Source organism: Triturus cristatus, chromosome 3_2 (genome assembly GCF_964204655.1).
Source record: "Triturus cristatus chromosome 3_2, aTriCri1.1, whole genome shotgun sequence".
NCBI classification, from domain to species: domain Eukaryota; kingdom Metazoa; phylum Chordata; class Amphibia; order Caudata; family Salamandridae; genus Triturus; species Triturus cristatus.
This window is the reverse complement of record NC_140584.1, coordinates 1,130,575,729-1,130,594,242: the sequence shown is the minus strand read 5'-3', so window position 1 is coordinate 1,130,594,242 and position 18,514 is coordinate 1,130,575,729. Positions and strand designations below refer to the sequence as shown.

The window sequence follows — 18,514 nt, the reverse complement described above, 5'->3', positions numbered from 1 at the left end:
CAAACTCCCTGGAGAGAGAACAAGGCGCTGGTGCAGAGCCTGTGGTAATACCCGGCGCCGAGTCTGGCGTCGCTTCGGACATCGGCGCAGGGAGCCCTACAGGGGTATGCGCTGAGCGACGGGGAGGTCCCTGCTCTAGGCCCTGGCTTGTCGGCGACACGTAGGCTCCAGAATCGGAGTAGACGCACACAGCCGGTGCAACTTCCGCAGACGATGACCCGGCAACGGTGTCTGCTACCTCTGTGGGGCCCGAAGACGCACCAGAGAGAGGGGGCGACTGAAAACAAGCCTGGAGTGCCTTAGAATAGGCCTCCATTTTGGCACGTGTTGCCCCAACACCCGGAAAGGGTGGATACGGAGGATGCCGTACGCCTTTACCCGGGCTCATTGCGAGAGGCAGCGGCACGGGCAGTGGAAGAAGATCTCCGTAAGCGAAGCCTGAGCTTACGCTTACCTGTTGTCACACGGTGGTCACGTGAGCGACCTTGGGACCAAGCCCGATCCCGAGAAGAGTGGCGACAGGAGGGAGCTGGACCGAACATACGTGCGGCCAGCAATTTCATGCGCCGCTCCCTCAAGGACTTTGGCTTCATCCGTTGACATGAGTCACAGTCCTTGGAGTCATGGTGCACTCCAAGGCACCACATACATATGAGGTGCGGGTCAGTGCCAGACATCTGACACGCACAGGCTTCACAAGCCTTAATGCCAGAAGACATTGCACACTGTCCCTAACCCCCCCCCCCCCACCCCGACACCCACGGTGTCGAGAAGGCCCAAAAACCAGGCTAAGGAACTGCTGGTTTTCCAGGATCCGCATTCGAATGCGGAAAAGAAGAAAAACTGACGTCAGCGCGCCGGGAGGGGCATATATGGTTCCACGGACGTCATGTCCGTGGACAACGTCAGGGCAGAGCCAGATGGCACAGCCCCCCGGCGCGCAGAGGTGCTGCTGCAGGAAAAGTGTTCTGGATCCAGTCTGACACCTGGGGATATTCTAAGTTAAGGAATCTGCGGCTGGACGTCTATCAGATACACAGATCGAAGAGCTTTTACTCCTCACCTGAAATCAAATAAATATTTGGAAGCCTACTCCACAGGAATTCTTGTTCATAGTTGAAATAGTGAACTGCAGCTGTATCCGTTTGCGCTGTAGTGCATAAAGTAGGGTAGTTGACGAGAAAGTTTAATTAGATGACAATGAGAGAGATTTGGACATCTGCCGGCCAACTGTGACATTCCGAGCAATAATTACCCAAGACCTCTGCCAAAGGTGACACTAACTCTAAACATTTAGATGCTTGATATGGCTGTTACAATTTCGATGCCAGTTTTGTTGCAAGCATGTTTTTCCACACATCAAATGACCCACCAGTTTCAGATGATGCTAAATGTTAATTGCAGATATTCACTGCATATATACAAGTACTGCACTGGCATAAAATGTGCTATATATTTCCTTTGTTTTTTTGTTTGACTTCTTTGGAAAACAATAATTTAAATGTGATTTTATAGCAATGTAACATTCTATAAATAAGTACAGTATTTCTAAATTACACCACTACAACTCTAGAGTTTGTATCCCATTTTCAATTCTGTTCTATCACAGAGGTTCACCAGCAAAGCAATGAGGTGAAATATTCTCACCTGCCCAGGTATGTGTTCTTCGTAGCCCAGTCTAGATGTGTACGCATCCTCTGCCCTGACACAGTCCATGCCGTGCTCTGCCTGGGGTGCCGTCCAGCTGTACAGTTGAAAAGGGGTTGCAATCCTCTCAAATGGATGTTTCTGGACTCTGCAGTGCAATGAAACCAGCTATCAGCCATTTTTGGAAGAAAAATCTCTGAGCACTGAATGTAGCATGCATAAGCAGACACTGTTAATAATGGCAATCTTTGAGCAATGTACTCTGATAACTGTAGGTTAACCCATCCGGCAGATTTCCTTATCAGGTTGTATTGAGCTACCAAGGAATTCTTCATCATCATAGAGGAAGAGGCTGTAAGACCTGGATCTCAAAGAGTTTGGTACCAACTTAGATTGCACAGAACAGGTAGTTTATCATATGCAATTACGGATACTCATTTATAGCTCAATGTGTTAATGTTATTGGGTGTGTTCCATGGTTTATAGAGTATTGCTCCGCTGTCAATATCTTCTGATTTTCCAAATCATTTAACTTGGCTATGTAAATAAAACACAAGTATGTGCCTAAATTTCTGCACTCAAATCAGAAGAGTCCTGCATTCAATATAGTCAATTCTAATCAAACATGGTGAACTCTTTCCTGAGGAAGGAAAGCCTTTCGCCACTGGGTCGATGGACAGAAAGCGTAGGTAAAGAATCAGTAAAGACTTATTTTAAGCAAGAAGTCTAGCTTATGTAAAAGATCCGAATGTGCTTCTGATCTTATGGGTATTGCTTACTGTTAGACCTGTCAGCCCTTTGGCTGTTCCCTCCTCATTTATATTTTTCTTTTTCCTCCCTTTACCCTCTCATTTTCTTTTCTGTCCACTAACTTTTTTTCCTTGGTGTTGATGTAGAGGCTCTGGGCGCCCCGTTCTCACTAGCTGAGGGAGAGGCGCAAGGTGCTTCACTGAAGAGACAGGGAGAGGGAGGTTAGTCTCACAAAATGGTGGTTCCAACTGTAACCTCAGCACCAGGGCCATAGACTGCCATGAGAGGTTCCGGAACCTTCTGGGCCACTCTGGCCAGTCAGGCCCCAGGTGATAAATAGAGGTGAGGGCGGGGCGGCCATTTTAGGGACTTAGGTGAGCTGTGAGGTAGACAGGAGTAAGGCATCTGAGTGGAGAGGTGGCTGCGCTAGATAGGGAATTGACAGGTCTTAGGGTCTGCGCGATTTCCCTCATCAACTGACATCACCCTCAACCTGCTGACCGGTCCCTGAACACCGCCGATAATTCTGGGGGTCATCGTTACCTCGGGGCCCTCAGTGTGGACAGAAACCCTGAAGGAGGACTAGGGGAAGAATCGCCGTCCGGGACTACCTTGGCCCTATTCCTGGTGTTGTCTGGGATTCTGAACCCATTTGGCCCCAGCGTCTGGCCACCGTCCCTGGCTGTAGTGGGGGTAATCGTGCCCAAGAATGCAGAGACTCGAGGGCCTAATCACCAGCTTCATGTGAGCCCAGCTCCCTTAATTTCTGCCCCTCCTGCCTGAGCCCTGCCTGGAACGCTCACCGTCGCGGTGACAGGTCTGTGGGGTTGCCTGTGGCCCCAGGGAGAGGCCTGGGATCGGCGGGAGGTCTGAAGAGGTGACGGGACCCCGTGGTGTACGCTGGCAGGCATCGCGTCAGTCGGCTGAGGAGAGACTCTCATCCAGGAAGTACGGGGCGGATTCGGCATTGAAGCCGCCGTCTTAGAGTCAGGTGAGCGGGGCAGACGCCGAAGTGCCGCTCCGCTGTTGCCAGCTGGGAGAGGAGGCCGCGCCCCCGCAAGCCGCGCTGCTACTGGCGGCTGCGGGAGCGCTGAACTAAGGACGCGGAGGTGGATCGAGACAGCACCTGGCCTGCGGAGTCCGCTAGGAAGTGAGACCAGCGGGCTGTGGGGAGCGGAGGAGCGAGGCTCCCACCAAAGGAGGAGAATCACCAGCAGGGTAGTCCTTGGGGGAGGTGGTCGGTGGGTGTGCCCTGTTTTTCGCCTTACCCCTTTAAGAGATCTTCTTGCCAGCGCAGTGAGCCCCGTCTGCCCCGAAGAGGTGGGAACTCGACTCCAGTTTCTGCTGAACTTCGTGAGAGGAGGACACCGAGGAAACAGTAAGCCTGGCATAGAAAGAAGGGGGGAGAGCACTGGAGAGCACGGGAGAGCACATGAGAGTACGCATCTACGGACAGATGATGTCCTTTTAGACCCGATTGCCGGTCCCTGGGGAAGCCAGGTTCGAGGTTATAAATACCGGTACATTGTCATAACCACACGTGAGACTGAAGTCTACGTAGTAGGAATCTCAAGCATAGTGCTGGAAATAGCAGTTTAACCTCCAGTAACAGCAAAAGTTCATGTATAATGCTTCAATGTAATGGATTAATTTCTAGTGATAAAGTAATCTACATGTAAACTGCCTAGATGTATCCGATTGATTGCCAGCAGCAGAGAAAATCTCCAGCTTAGCACCTAAATGTAATAGATTGATTATTGGTGACAGTATAAGAGTCAGAAAGTATAGCCGTTAGGGAAACCATCTGTCAGAAGAACACCGTGTAGACTAAATGATTCTCTGAAATTGTGGAATTTGTAAATGTTGTGCGGAGCGCTCTCTGGAAGGATTTAACTTAGCGCTCCTGAGTCAAGGCAGGTTGGGAATCTAGGGGGTGTTTACGTAGCGGCTGTACAAAAGTAAAGAAGGGAATGGTACTGTCAAATTAAATGCAATGTAATGTTTTACCCTGAAATGTGAACCTGAGTAACCACGTTTAAGAAGGAAAGATAAAGACTTCTGGTAAACTTAATAATTATCCGGTGTAGTGTCATTTTTAAGTGGTGTGGCGTTAAGGTGTGAGTTGGGTGTGATGCAAACACGATGTGCCGTATTGGGATAAAAGCCTTTTGATCTGAGCCAAGCTACCTCAAGGACGTTAGGTCCAACAAATTGGTGGTCAGCGGTGGGATCCTGAGTCTGTGCTTGCATCCACTCATTAGGAGTTTAGCGCGCGCCACACCCTACACCTGATTGTTTTTATTGGAGTTTTCTCCAGGTTGTCTCCCTGATTGGAATTTTTCAAAATTGTCCTATCCTGTGGTGTACTTCCTCTTAAAGGAAGGGTCTCCTATTGTGAAGTTCTTTTCTGCAGTGTTGGATCCCACCTGGTAGGATGGAGTTTGAGTTGGGTAGGCTGGAAGAGTATACCGTAACCCAACTAAAGGAATTCTGCCAGGAGAGGGAGGTATTTTTCAAGCAGGGGGCGAAGAAAATAGAACTCCAAACTAGCTTGAGAGCCTGGGTTATGGCCCACCCTAGCGGAAAACGGGAGGAGGAGGGACCAGGACCGGACATTACGGAAGGGACCGAATTACTTTCCCCCCCTGAGAGCGGCAACATGGACGTAGGACCTAGTGCCCCTTCAAGAGCGGGTAGTAGCGCTTCGGGGGGGAGCCTGTCTTCAGCTGACTTAGTTGACAGGAGGGAGGAGAAGCAGTTCAAAATGGATCTAGCCCGCTTGGAGAAAGAAAGGGAGGAGAGGAGGTTCCTCCATGAGCTCCATTTAAAGGAATTGGATCTCAAGGCCCTACAGTTTGGAACCCCCAGCAGTCCCGTTGGTGGCAGCATACATAGAGAGATCACCAGGGAGCCCAGACCCTATCTGCCAAAAGATGTAGTCGCCAGCTATGGTGTCGGGGATGACATTGCTAAATGGTTGGCTGCCTATGAGGTCTCCTTACGAGCCCATGGGATCCCTGAAGCTCAGTGGGGGGGTGGTCTATATAGGTATATGCCTCTGATGGGGAGGGATGCCCTGTTAGCTCTGGAGCAGCGAGAACAGACCGATTACCCCACCATGAAGGTCGCCCTAATTAGAAAGTTTGGGCTGACCCCTGAGAAATACAGGCAGAGATTTCGGGGTAGTCAAAAGCTGGCCACCCAAAATTGGGTGGACTTCCTGGACTACGCCAAGAAGGCCTTGGAGGGCTGGGTACAGGGCAGTGAGGTGAAAGACTACGAGGGGTTGTATAACCTGATTGAGGGAGCACCTCCTCGAGAAAAGTTTTCCAGAGCTGCGTCAACACCTGGTGGACAGGAAAATAACTAATCCTAGGAAGCTTGCAGAGGAGGCGGATATCTGGGCAAGTACCCGGGTATCCTCAAAAGGGACTGGAGGGAATTTCCAAGGGGCTGGACAGGGCGCCCCCCAGAAGAAAGAGGGGGGAGACAAAAAGAAGGAGTTCGCTAAAGGCCCCCAAAAGAGTTCGCAAGGAAAGGGATTAGGATTCCCTCCTAAGGTTGGCCCCCACAAACCCCCTTATCCTGACCGTGGTCAGCAGCCTAGGGTTGTCCGTTGTTATGAGTGTGGTGAGATTGGTCACTGCAAGGGGGATGCCAAGTGTCCCAAGAGACCACACCCTCCCATTGGAGGAAAGACCCCTGGGGTGGCGAGCGTAGTGCTCGGGGAGGAGTTGCCCCTAGATAAAGGAGGTGAGTGGGCAGGGCTAACCTTAGTGTCCCTAGGGGATTGCGAGATGGTTCCTAAGACCCATGTGCCCTCAAACTAAAAAGTACAGGCAATGGGTCACCATCAATGCCCAAAGGGTGGAGGCTCTGAGGGACACAGGAGCCAGTATGACTATGGTAAGGAGTCAGCTGGTGTCCCCAGAGCAGGTGGTTCCCAACGTAGTCCACCCGGTTGTGATGGCTGACAACCGAGAGGGTCACTATCCGGTGGCCCAGATTCCCTTTGAGTGGGGAGGGGTTGCGGGTCCTCTACGGGTTGCGGTAAGCCCTGCCATGCCGGTCGACTGTCTGTTGGGAAATGACCTTGAACATACGGCATGGAAGGAGGTCGAGTTCAAGGCTCACATGGAGATGTTGGGAACATCCGAATGGAATTGTGCTAATACACGGTCCGTGACTGCCCGAGGGGGGAGTTCACAGAGGTTGGAGCCTGGAATAAGGGCCCAACCAGCTGCCAAAAAGGGTAAACGGGGCCAGGGGAAACCTACCCCGGCATCTGCACCTCAGAAGGTGGAGGGGGCAACTGAAGTGGTCCCGGAGTCCACAGAGGGGGATGTGACTTCCCTGGAGGGCTTACCTACCCCTGCAGAATGGCAGGTGGAGGGAGGACCTACTAGGGAGGAGTTTTGTCAGGCCCAAAAGGAGTGTCCTACCCTTGAGGGTTTACGGCGTCAGGCCGAAGCCCAGGCAGCGGGTAACGATTCGGGGAACTTCCACATATACTGGGAAGATGGTCTCCTTTATAGCGAACCCAAGGCTCCGGTGCATGGATCATCCCGGGCCTTGGTAGTTCCCCAGCGTTACCGAGCCTTCCTTTTGGGATAGTCTCACGAAATACCCTTGGCAGGACACCTGGGACAGGATAAGACTTTTGCTCGGCTTGTCCCTCATTTCTACTGGCCTCAGATGAGGATTACGTCCGACACATTTTGTAGGACGTGTGTAACCTGCCAAGCTAGTGGGAAACCAGGGGTGAAGCTGAAGGCTCCCCTGGAACCACTGCCTGTCGTTGGCATCCCCTTTGAAAGGGTGGGCATCGACATTGTTGGGCCATTGGATCCACCAACGTCTGCCGGTCACAGGTTTATCCTGGTTCTGGTGGATCATGCCACCCGGTACCCAGAGGCTATCCCTCTGAGGACCATTACTGCACCTGCGGTGGCACGGGCTCTGATGGGGATTTTCACCCGGATGGGGTTCCCCAAGGAAGTTGTGTCAGACAGAGGTACCAACTTCATGTCGGCATATATGCGGGCCATGTGGAAAGAGTGTGGAGTCACTTACCGGTTCTCCACCCCTTATCACCCCCAGACCAATGGTCTGGTGGAAAGGTTTAACAAAACCTTAAAGGGCATGATCCGGAGTCTGCCCGAGAGCCTGCGGAGGAAATGGGACGTCCTCCTACCTTGTTTGCTGTTTTCCTACAGGGAGGTACCACAGAAGGGAGTGGACTTCAGCCCCTTCGAGCTGTTGTACGGTCACCCTGTTCGTGGACCCCTCAGCCTGGTGAAGGATGGATGGGAAAAGACTCCCAGAAAACTTCCCCCGGATGTGGTGAGCTACATGCTGGCCTTTCGTAGCCAAATGGCTCGCTTGTGGAAGCAGGCGTCTGAAAATCTAGAAGCCAGCCAGACGGTCATGAAGGAATGGTATGACCGAAATGCTCACCCGGTGGAGCTGGAGCCTGGCCAGAAGGTGTGGGTTATGGAGCCTGGGGAGCTTAGTGCCCTCCAGGATCGCTGGTCAGGCCCCTTTGAGGTGATTGAGAAGAAGGGTAAGGTCACATATGTGATGGACCTTAAGACCCCCAGGCAGCCCCATCGAGTGCTCCATATCAACCGCCTCAAACCCCACCAAGAGAGACCAGAGGTCACTTTGATGATGGCGACTGATGGATCAGAGGAGGAGGACAGTGAACCTCTTCCTGATCTGATTGCGTCCCAGGAAAAGGATGGGTTGGTGGAGGGAGTGATCCTTTCAACATCCCTAACTCCCGAACAGCGGAGGGACTGCCGTCAGGTTTTGGAGTGGTATGCTTCCTTGTTCTAGCTTATCCCGGGAAGGACTCATCTGTGTACCCATGATGTGGACACAGGGGACAGCCCACCTGTGAAGTCCAAGTCCTACCGTTTGTCGGATAAGGTGAAGGCTAGCATCCATGGAGAAGTCACCAAGATGCTAGAGCTGGGAGTGATTGAACCTTCAAGCAGTCCCTGGTCCAGTCCGGTGGTACTGGTACCCAAAGCTGCCCCGCCGGGCACCACACCGGAACTCCGGTTCTGTGTGGATTACAGGTGACTGAACTCTGTGACAAAGACCGATGCTTATCCTATCCCGAGGGCGGATGAGCTCATTGACCGGTTGGGAGCTGCCCAATATCTGAGTACCTTTGACCTTACATCTGGGTACTGGCAGATCTCCCTGACAGATGGAGCAAAGGAAAGGTCAGCCTTCTCCACACCTGAGGGTCACTACCAGTTCTGTGTAATGCCCTTTGGGCTCAAGAACGCCCCTGCCACTTTTCAGCGGCTGGTGAACCAGGTCCTCTCCGGGATGGAGGCCTTTTCGGTTGCGTACCTGGATGACATCGCTGTCTTCAGCAGCAGCTGGGAGGACCATTTGTGTCACCTTCAGGCTATCCTTCAGGCTTTGCAGCAGGCGGGTCTAACGATCAAGGCCAGTAAGTGCCAGATCGGGCAGGGGTCGGTAGTGTACCTCGGTCACTTGGTGGGTCGGGGCAAGGTGCAACCCCTCCAGGCTAAGATTGAAACCATCATGGCCTGGGAACCCCCCAAGACTCAGATGGAGGTCCGAGCCTTTCTGGGCCTCACTGGCTACTACCGACGTTTCGTCAAGGGATACGGTACTATCGTGGCTCCCTTGACTGGGCTCACTTCTAAAAAGCACCCTCGACGGGTAATCTGGACCGAGGCGTGTCAACAAGCCTTTGACACCTTGAAAAAGGCAATGTGTGTGGCACCTGTCCTCAGGACCCCTGAATTCTCCAGGGAGTTCATCGTCCAAACAGATGCGTCAGAGCATGGCATCGGGGCAGTGCTGTCGCAACTCTATGAGGAGGGTCTGGACCAACCGGTGGTTTTCCTGTCTAGGAGACTACTCCCCGGGAACAGAGGTGGAGTGCGATTGAGAGGGAGGCTTTTGCGGTGGTGTGGGCTCTGAAGAAGCTGCGGCCATACCTGTTTGGCTCGCACTTCCTGGTTCAGACCGACCACCGGCCCCTCAGGTGGCTGAAGCAAATGAGGGGCGAGAATCCCAAGTTATTGAGGTGGTCCATCTCCCTACAGGGAATGGACTTTAGGGTGGAACATCGCCCAGGAGTGGACCACGCCAATGCTGACTGTCTCTCTAGATATTTCCGCCTTAGTGAAGAGAACTCCCAAGGGATTGGGTAGCTCTCCCCACTTTCAGCTGGGGGGGGACGGGACGCGTGTTAGACCTGTCAGCCCTTTGGCTGTTCCCTCCTCATTTATATTTTTCTTTTTCCTCCCTTTACCCTCTCACTTTCTTTTCTGTCCACTAACTTTTTTTCCTTGGTGTTGATGCTTCACTGAAGAGACAGGGAGAGGGAGGTTAGTCTCACAAAATGGTGGTTCCAACTGTCACCTCAGCACCTGGGCCATAGACTGCCATGAGAGGTTCCGGAACCTTCTGGGCCACTCTGGCCAGTAAGGCCCCAGGTGATAAATAGAGGTGAGGGCGGAGCGGCCATTTTGGGGAATTAGGTGAGCTGTGAGGTAGACAGGAGTAAGGCATCGGAGTGGAGAGGTGGCTGCGCTAGATAGGGAATTGACAGGTCTTAGGGTCTGCGCGACTTCCCTCATCAACTGACATCACCCTCAACCTGCTGACCGGTCCCTGAACACCGCCGATAATTCTGGGGGTCATCGTTACCTCGGGACCCTCAGTGTGGACAGAAACCCTGAAGGAGGACTAGGGGAAGAATCGCCGTCCGGGACTACCTTGGCCCTATTCCTGGTGTTGTCTGGGATTCTGAACCCATTTGGCCCCAGCGTCTGGCCACCGTCCCTGGCTGTAGTGGGGGTAATCGTGCCCAAGAATGCAGAGACTCGAGGGCCTAATCACCAGCTTCATGTGAGCCCGGCTCCCTTAATTTCTGCCCCTCCTGCCTGAGCCCTGCCTGGAACGCTCACCGTCGCGGTGCCGGGTCCGTGGGGTTGCCTGTGGCCCCAGGGAGAGGCCTGGGATCGCCGGGAGGTCTGAAGAGGTGACGGGACCCCGTGGTGTACGCTGGCAGGCATCTCATCAGTCGGCTGAGGAGAGACTCTCATCCAGGAAGTACGGGGCGGATTCGGCATTGAAGCCGCCGTCTTAAGAGTCACGTGAGCGGGGCAGACGCCGAAGCGCCGCCCCGCTGTTGCCAGCTGGGATGGGAGGCCGCGCCCCCGCAAGCCGCGCTGCTACTGGCGGCTGCGGGATGAACTGAGGACGCGGAGGTGGATCGAGACAGCGCCTGGCCTGCGGAGTCCGCTAGGAAGTGAGACCAGCGGGCTGTGGGGAGCGGAGGAGCGAGGCTCCCACCAGCGGAGGAGAATCACCAGCAGGGTAGTCCTTGGGGGAGGTGGTCGGTGGGTGTGCCCTGTTTTTCGCCTTCCCCCTTTAAGAGATCTTCTTGCCAGCGCGGTGAGCCCCGTCTGACCCGAAGAGGTGGGAACTCGACTCCAGTTTCTGCTGAACTTCGTGAGAGGAGGACACCGAGGAAACAGTAAGCTGGGCATAGAAAGAAGGGGGGAGAGCACTGGAGAGCACGGGAGAGCACATGAGTACGCATCTACGGACAGATGATGTCCTTTTAGACCCGATTTCCGGTCCCTGGGGAAGCCAGGTTCGAGGTTATAAATACCGGTACATTGTCATAACCACACGTGAGACTGAAGTCTACGTAGTAGGAATCTCAAGCATAGTGCTAGAAATAGCAGTTTAACCTCCAGTAACAGCAAAAGTTCTTGTATAATGCTTCAATGTAATGGATTAATTTCTAGTGATAAAGTAATCTACATGTAAACTGCCTAGATGTATCCGATTGATTGCCAGCAGCAGAGTAAATCTCCAGCTTAGCACCTAAATGTAATAGATTGATTATTGGTGACAGTATAAGAGTCAGAAAGTATAGCCGTTAGGGAAACCATCTGTCAGAAGAACACCGTGTAGACTAAATGATTCTCTGAAATTGTGGAATTTGTAAATGTTGTGCGGAGCGCTCTCTGGAGGGATTTAACTTAGCGCTCCTGAGTCAAGGCAGGTTGGGAATCTAGGGGGTGTTTAAGTAGCGGCTGTACAAAAGTAAAGAAGGGAATGGTACTGTCAAATTAAATGCAATGTAATTTTTTACCCTGAAATGTGAACCTGAGTAACCACGTTTAAGAAGGAAAGATAAAGACTTCTGGTAAACTTTATAATTATCCGGTGTAGTGTCATTTTTAAGTGGTGTGGCGTTAAGGTGTGAGTTGGGTGTGATGCAAACACGATGTGCCGTATTGGGATAAAAGCCTTTTGATCTGAGCCAAGCTACCTCAAGGACGTTAGGTCCAACACTTACTTACTAATCTATTGTGCCGGTGATGGGAAGTTGAAAGTAAGCTGCTATTGCTATTACCACCACCACCACCACCACCACCAGCTATGTACACGCCCTGGGCTACACAGGTGAGAGTGAAGGACAGCACCGTAAACTGAAAACAATCCACACTCGCATTAGATCTTAGGACACAGCTGAATTGAGGGTTACAATTATTTTCACTGATGTTCCAAAGCCCATCACTTTTATCCTCATACCTCTTCAGCAATAGTCTCATTCCTTGACATTCATATGCCAAACACTAAAGACTTCACTAAGGACTTCAAAATGAAATAAAGAAGGGTCAAGTGGGCACTCCAATCTTAGTTGACTGGTTTGAACATTTCCTTATCACTTCTAGAATGTTTTCATCAATGGGCAAACCGGGGTACCTAAGCAAAAGACTAAAGATCTAGGAAACATTGATAAACCCATATTCGCTTCAGAAGTAGCACAAGTATAACAATATATCCCTGCGGAGCAGTTCAGCTGCAAAATAGTGTTATGGGGTAATAGGCATGACTGCCCAAAAAAATACTTTAAAGAAAACCAACTAAAACGTCTTTGCACAGGTACCTCACAGAACTGAATGAGGACAGGAAAAATGACAGAACATATTTTCAGACTCTAGGATGTTAAAAGAAGTTCAGATGTAAAAAAATCCAAGTGACAGAAAGTGTTGTTCTAAAGACTTTTCGGGCACCTTGATAAACTTAGACACCAAGAAGGATGGCAGTGTAACACTTGCTGCCTTGTAGTTCACCTTAATCTGGTGAAACCCGGATATACTAATCACAGATAACGGTATTAAGGAACTAAGGATACCAGCCCATAAGATAGGATAGGAATTTTTTGAGTGCAAGAAAGTCAAGTTACAACTACAAAAAATTCCAACGCTGAAGGGCTTTCCCACTTTGAATCCGCTTGAAGTTTTTATCCAAGGCGGAATCAGACAAATCACTCCTTCTCACATAACCATGAATTATATTTATTTCTATTACTGTAAATAAAAGGTACCCAATCAAGGATGATGCTGTTCAGGGGCCACAAAGAGTAGAAACCAAGAAATTTGTTTTGCAAGTAACAAATGATTGAGAATAACTATTATGATGATAGTTACGGAGGTCTTCAGAATGACTGGTCTTTGGGTCTTAATAATAAAAGTGGCCAATATTCCCTAAAAACATTTTTCAGTTCAGTGACACTGCTTTGACAGTTTCACCAAGCACAACTTCGGCAGATACAATGAAGGAGAACCGTTGCAAGACACTCACAAAGAGATTTGAGAATAAAACATGGAGTTCTTAACATTAGTGCACGCTGACCTTCAGCTCCAAATCTCTACTACCCACGAGGAAAGGGCACAGGGTCCATAGCATCTCAATCTAGATATAATAGACTTCCCTGATTGTCAATGAGTGGGGTATGAGACAGTAAGGACAGAAGTGGGTATATTTAATGAGGAGAAATAATTTGCTGCAGAAATGTCGAGACACTGGTTAGCTGAGAAAGGGGGAGTGAATACTGGCTGTTCATGAAAGTTTGCAAATGTGAAAAGGCACTGGAGGCATTCAAATGGAAGGGAATGAGGAGAGTTGTATGAGAAACAAACAATAAAAAAGGTGTAGATGTGACACTGAAAGGGAACTGACCACTTTGACTCCAACCTTATCAATGGCCCACCTACATGTACCTGTGAAGCAAAAGTTAATCTTATGAAGAGTTGATATAATCACTTGGCAAGACTCACTGGTGGGTCAGAGACACTGAAGACCTGAACAATTTCACCCAAGGAATACCAAAGCGGAATGTCTCCTAAAGAAAGAGCCCAGTACTCATTTGTCACTAATCACCAGCATACCTTTTCTTCTGTAGGGCTGCAAAATTCCTTTTGAATGTTGGACTGATCTGGTTCAATAACTCCACCAGGGAATGACAAAGGAAACTTGGATTGGTAGGTTTGGGATTAAAGCTGTATGCTGAGGATCTGTAAAAGAAAAATTATCAAGTCATTGTACCACTGTTAGGGCAACATAATAAAAATCACAAAAATAAGCAAATATCTGATTCCTTTGGTACGGTTACAGTTCTGTGGAATAACTGGCCAATGTTGTCAGATTGTCGGTATGCCAGTTATGTAAAAGGTCTGAAAAAAACTCTCCTACAAACATTAGTCCCATTTGCTTGGCAATGACTGCTTTTGTTTTTTCCGAGTGTCAAGGTCCCCATAGTGTTCATAGTGCCTCTGCTGTTGGAACTATTGGTATACTTAATAGCTTCAATCTAACACGGATAAGAGACAGAATATGTGCCAGTGCACGAGTTGGAAGAGAGGTCCTGTATGTGAAGCAAGAAAATTTAGTTAAGCACTGGTTTTAGAGACTGCATTTTATCTGGCATAACAACTCAGGACTTGAGACCCGGATGGGTTGGGCATTTATGCCAGCGGGTTAAATTTGAAAATTAGACCATAAGAAGGGAGAAAATACCCATCAGCCATTCAGTGCAGTGAAAAAAGCTACACAGCCAGCTGTGTAGTTTGTTCACTTCACTGAATGGCTGTAAACCTCCTCCAGATGATAGGAGCTACTTGTTAAAGACTGAAATACACAGCCTCCATTGAAGAAGAGTCGGATAAAACAGTATCTTGAAGTGGTAGTCTGAATAGTGCTCATGAGGGTCTGGAGAGACCTCTCTGGGTCTTACACTATCAACATGCCCTTAATGACTACCTATAGTGAATGGGTGATACAACAAAGAATGATAGGGGTGGCCAAGTGACTATGTAATATACATTTCTGATGTACAAGCTTCTCGGACTGTGTATTTTGACTCTGTTGAATATTAAGAAATGACGTTAAAAAAAAGAAACTTTAAAAAAAACACAGGCAGGGGCAACATCTGTGAATAAAAGTTACATAAATTAAGAAGCGTAAGCTAAGTCTTGGGGCATCTGTAGATGGAAGGAGTTAATATATGAAAGGAAGGCTGTACTTCTATCCTTCGCTCTTAATCTGTAAGAAAAGGCTTGATTCACTTTTAAACAACATTTCAAATACTTAGCTGCTATAGTCAGTCCAGTAAGGTAGAGTGAAGGGTGCTAAATGTTACTAGTAAGCAGACAACACCGCCACCATTAATTCCCAAAATCACCCAACATTGACATCATAACACTGTTTTGGTGCTCCAATTCTTCAAATTAACCCACATTAGTACACTTTGCTGGAAATAACAGATTATAAATTGCCCTGTTAGCACGGGGGTTCAACTGGGGCATTTTCAAAAGTGGGTTACCTCTGCCAATTTAATTGCAGAAGATATCTCAACCAAAGTTACCCTAAGTTTTAGGATTTTCCTTAGGCCTGAGCTTTTAAAGCACATATTGCTAATGCCTTAAGGTGTGCTGTTCCCCAAGCATTTCTTATTGTGAACCTCCCCATAAAGCTGCTCAGCTGAGTGAAATATATCACAACTAACTGCAATTATCCTGACATGAGCATGGTCCTTGATAAATGCATTTCGTCAGCAGGCAGGTCAGGAAAGGTTTGATCAAGGATTGGGCCTAGAGTACAGCCAATAAGACAACTTCATATCTTTTACCATGAAAAAGGTACTAACTGAAAAATAGCTCCAAAGTCTGAAATAAAACACCTCAGTATCCAACTCTGTAGCAGTATGTTGTACAAATTATCACTGGAGGATGTGGAGAAGATAGTTTGGGTGGTCAACTGGTATTTTCTTTTTTACCTAGTACAATATACTAAATAAATAAGGCAACATTCAGTCCCAAATCTTAAGAATTCGTACAAATGTTGGTACAAGCATGCGCTGTTGAAGATCATCAGCAAAGGAGGCAAAACACACACAAACTGGAATTGCACTGTTGTGACTCCACCAGGACCCCCAAATCTTTTTGTGCTTCTTTAACAACCCCAACTTTTACAGACCGATTCCTCAACCTTTGCACACAAATCCGTCCCTCTAACTCATTCTTCTAGAGTCATGGCTCATTAGCATTCAATTTATGGGCTATGTTCCTCTTGGCAATCAACAGTTGTATACCCAGGTGAGTCCAGGCCACTCTGAGCCTCAGCGTCCCCAGTCCTTCGTTATACCAAATTGGGTGACTTTAAGAGCAAGAGTGATAGGTTGGCCAAGTACAGTTGGGGCTCCTTGTTGGACATACTTCCAGTACTGAGCAACGGCCGGGCAATCCCATAAAACATCCATAAAGGTGCCGGTTACTGTTTTACAGCGGAAGCAGAGTGGGCTTGGAGCTCTACGTATTCACCACAGTCTAGTGTGGAGAAAGAAAGCTATGTGGAAGTATATGAACTGAATTAATCACAAACGTGTGGATAGACTCACCAATTTGCTCCTCCAATGTCACCCTTCCTCTTCTCCCAAAGATTTGGGAAAGTGCCAGGGACGTTAATCATCAATAATCTGGAGATTCTAGAGATACCCTTATTAATCAGATGTTGTGTTAACTTCATTTCTAGAATGCTGAACTCAGGCAGCATTGTTTGTTTAATCCTATATGTGTCGAGGGTAAGAGGCCAATTTAGTCTTAAGTTTGTATCACTATGTTTACATAGCGAAGGGATCTATAGAGATCTTCAGAATCCTGCTCTGTCGATTCGCTTTCTCTGTCGTCCTTTTGGCGGGGCGAATCTCTATCTTCCGTGCTCCATCCTCGACATGCCCTGTTCCTCATAGGTCAGGTTTTTTCCCCCCTGACGACATGGGAAGAAGGTCAAAAATATGTCATTGGGACCCTCAGGATTTTCTGCACCATTACCTATTCCCAAGGTGCATCTGTGGATCTTTCCCTAGATGATGACCCAAAGCTTGGTGGGGATAATTAGTACATATTCCAGCAGAAGTGCTCTGAGCTTTTGACTGACTGCTAGTAAAAAGTGTTTCTGCTGCTGCACTAAGTCTATGAATGTCAACCTCTTCTGGTGGTTGAAAATGACAGCATCTCTGTTGCACCTCTCCCTCAAAATGACATGTCTGTCCTGGTAATTTAAAAAGTGAGCAATAAAGGTCATGGTGGGAAGCCTAGAGGTTGCCTGGGCACCAGAGCTCTGTGTGCCATCTCAAGTATGAAACAAGGAAAGGACTTGTCAGCAGGAATCCAGGTGCTAAGCCAGTTCGTAAGAAAACATTTTATTGATTAGTCTGCTATACTTTCCATTTCCCCTTGTAAGGATGTTCTGGTTTCCTGCATCTCCTGCAGGATCATTTCAACACAGACAGATTCTCCCCAGCCCCATCACTGGGTGTGCCTCACCACCTGTGGCACATCTTTCTCTCTGAAGCTTTTTGCATATCTATCAATTTTGACTTGAGATCGGTGAGTCAATCTATCATTGCCTTTCACCATATTTGCCTCCGCAAGGAAGACTGCGTTTCTCTTAAGAGGCAGCCATCGGAGAGCAGAGGGAAAGGGCCTCCACGAACGACAAAGAGATGCTCAGGTCGCAGTGCTACACCACACCCCATCATCGATGGGCGAATCTAACAGGCGTCAAACCACCCACCAGGGCTCCAAGCATGGATGGGAGGCAGGGACTACGCTCCCCCAGATCACGGAGTGCTATACAGCGAGAGGTGTCATGGTACTTTTTGAGGGCAGGGGAGCAATGCAATGTAAAATGCAATCCTCTCTTCCACTCCCAATCTCACCAGCTGCACCACCCCTAGTCACACCAACCAAGTCAAGGAGTATTTCTTACAGCCAGGCTGGTGCTGCTGTCAGTCTTTGAAATGAGGCTCTGAAATGGGCTGCTCCACAACGCCCTCCAATACCAGGTGCAGTGGAAAGCGATTTTCTCAGGACACAACGAGGGAGGGAGAAGAGGGGAACCAAAAACAAGTGCCCACTTCACCCAATTCCCTTTTCCAGGCACCACCATTGACTTGGCAGCACCAGACTCCATCTATAACTCCTGCTCCAGACCCCTCCTCACTACGTCAACCTCCTCTTCCAAGGCGACACTGCCTCAGAAGCTGGCGGGCCTGGGGGTGGGGGGAATTGAGTCACCCACTTCACTGAATGCCACCACAGGCCCTGATCAAAGTGGGCCTCTCGGACACTTTCAGACTCCACCCACAGCCAGGATGAAGGGCTGTGGGGGTGCCAGGCATGCACACAGGTCTCCACGCAGCCGCCTCTGCCCCCACTGGTATTAGGATGTGGGGCACAAAACAGATGCAGCGCAGCCTCTCTCTTTGCAGCATGGCAACGTCCCACAGGCATGTGTTAGACAATGGCCTTCGCAGCCGAGCGCACCTCTAAAAACAGCTAGCCTCATCAATTGGGATGTCTGCAATAGTATGATCAGACAGGCTTTTCACTGGCTAGTTTGGGAGGCGTCCCAGGGCTGTTCTGCAGACAGGATCTTGGCCACCAATTCACTCTATCACTGCTTTTGTCTTCTGAGCCATGTCAGAATGGCCATTAAAAGCAGGGCAGCCATCAGGATGCCGACAGATGGTGGGGAAAACTGCCGTGACGTGAAATTAAGCGTTTATCTTGGCTTTGAAGCCAAATCCCCTTCAATTCTCTTCTCCTTGGATTCGAGCACATAATATGCCATACCAACACCTTCAGCTAAACCTCATGCCTTAAACATTCTTTAAAAACAGCAGTTTTTTATAACAAGAAAATGAAGAAACTCAGTGTTGTAGGAGCTGTTCAACTTGATTGTGACCATGGCCTACCTT

The 18,514-nt window shown here is 49.2% G+C and overlaps 1 protein-coding gene across 4 annotated transcripts in view; it reads right to left on the bottom strand.

The window, feature by feature from the left end:
- CLUH (CLUH binding protein of NUMT mRNA) overlaps nt 1-18,514 on the bottom strand; it is a 398,416-nt gene that overhangs the window by 183,883 nt on the left and 196,019 nt on the right. For all 4 annotated transcript variants that reach the window (XM_085649931.1, XM_085649930.1, XM_085649928.1 and 1 more), the window contains exons 7-8: nt 13,644-13,769; nt 1,648-1,795 (exon numbers count right to left, since the gene is read on the bottom strand). In XM_085649931.1, the coding sequence (XP_085506057.1) occupies nt 1,648-1,795; nt 13,644-13,769 (274 nt within the window). The remainder of the gene's footprint in view (nt 1-1,647; nt 1,796-13,643; nt 13,770-18,514) is intronic.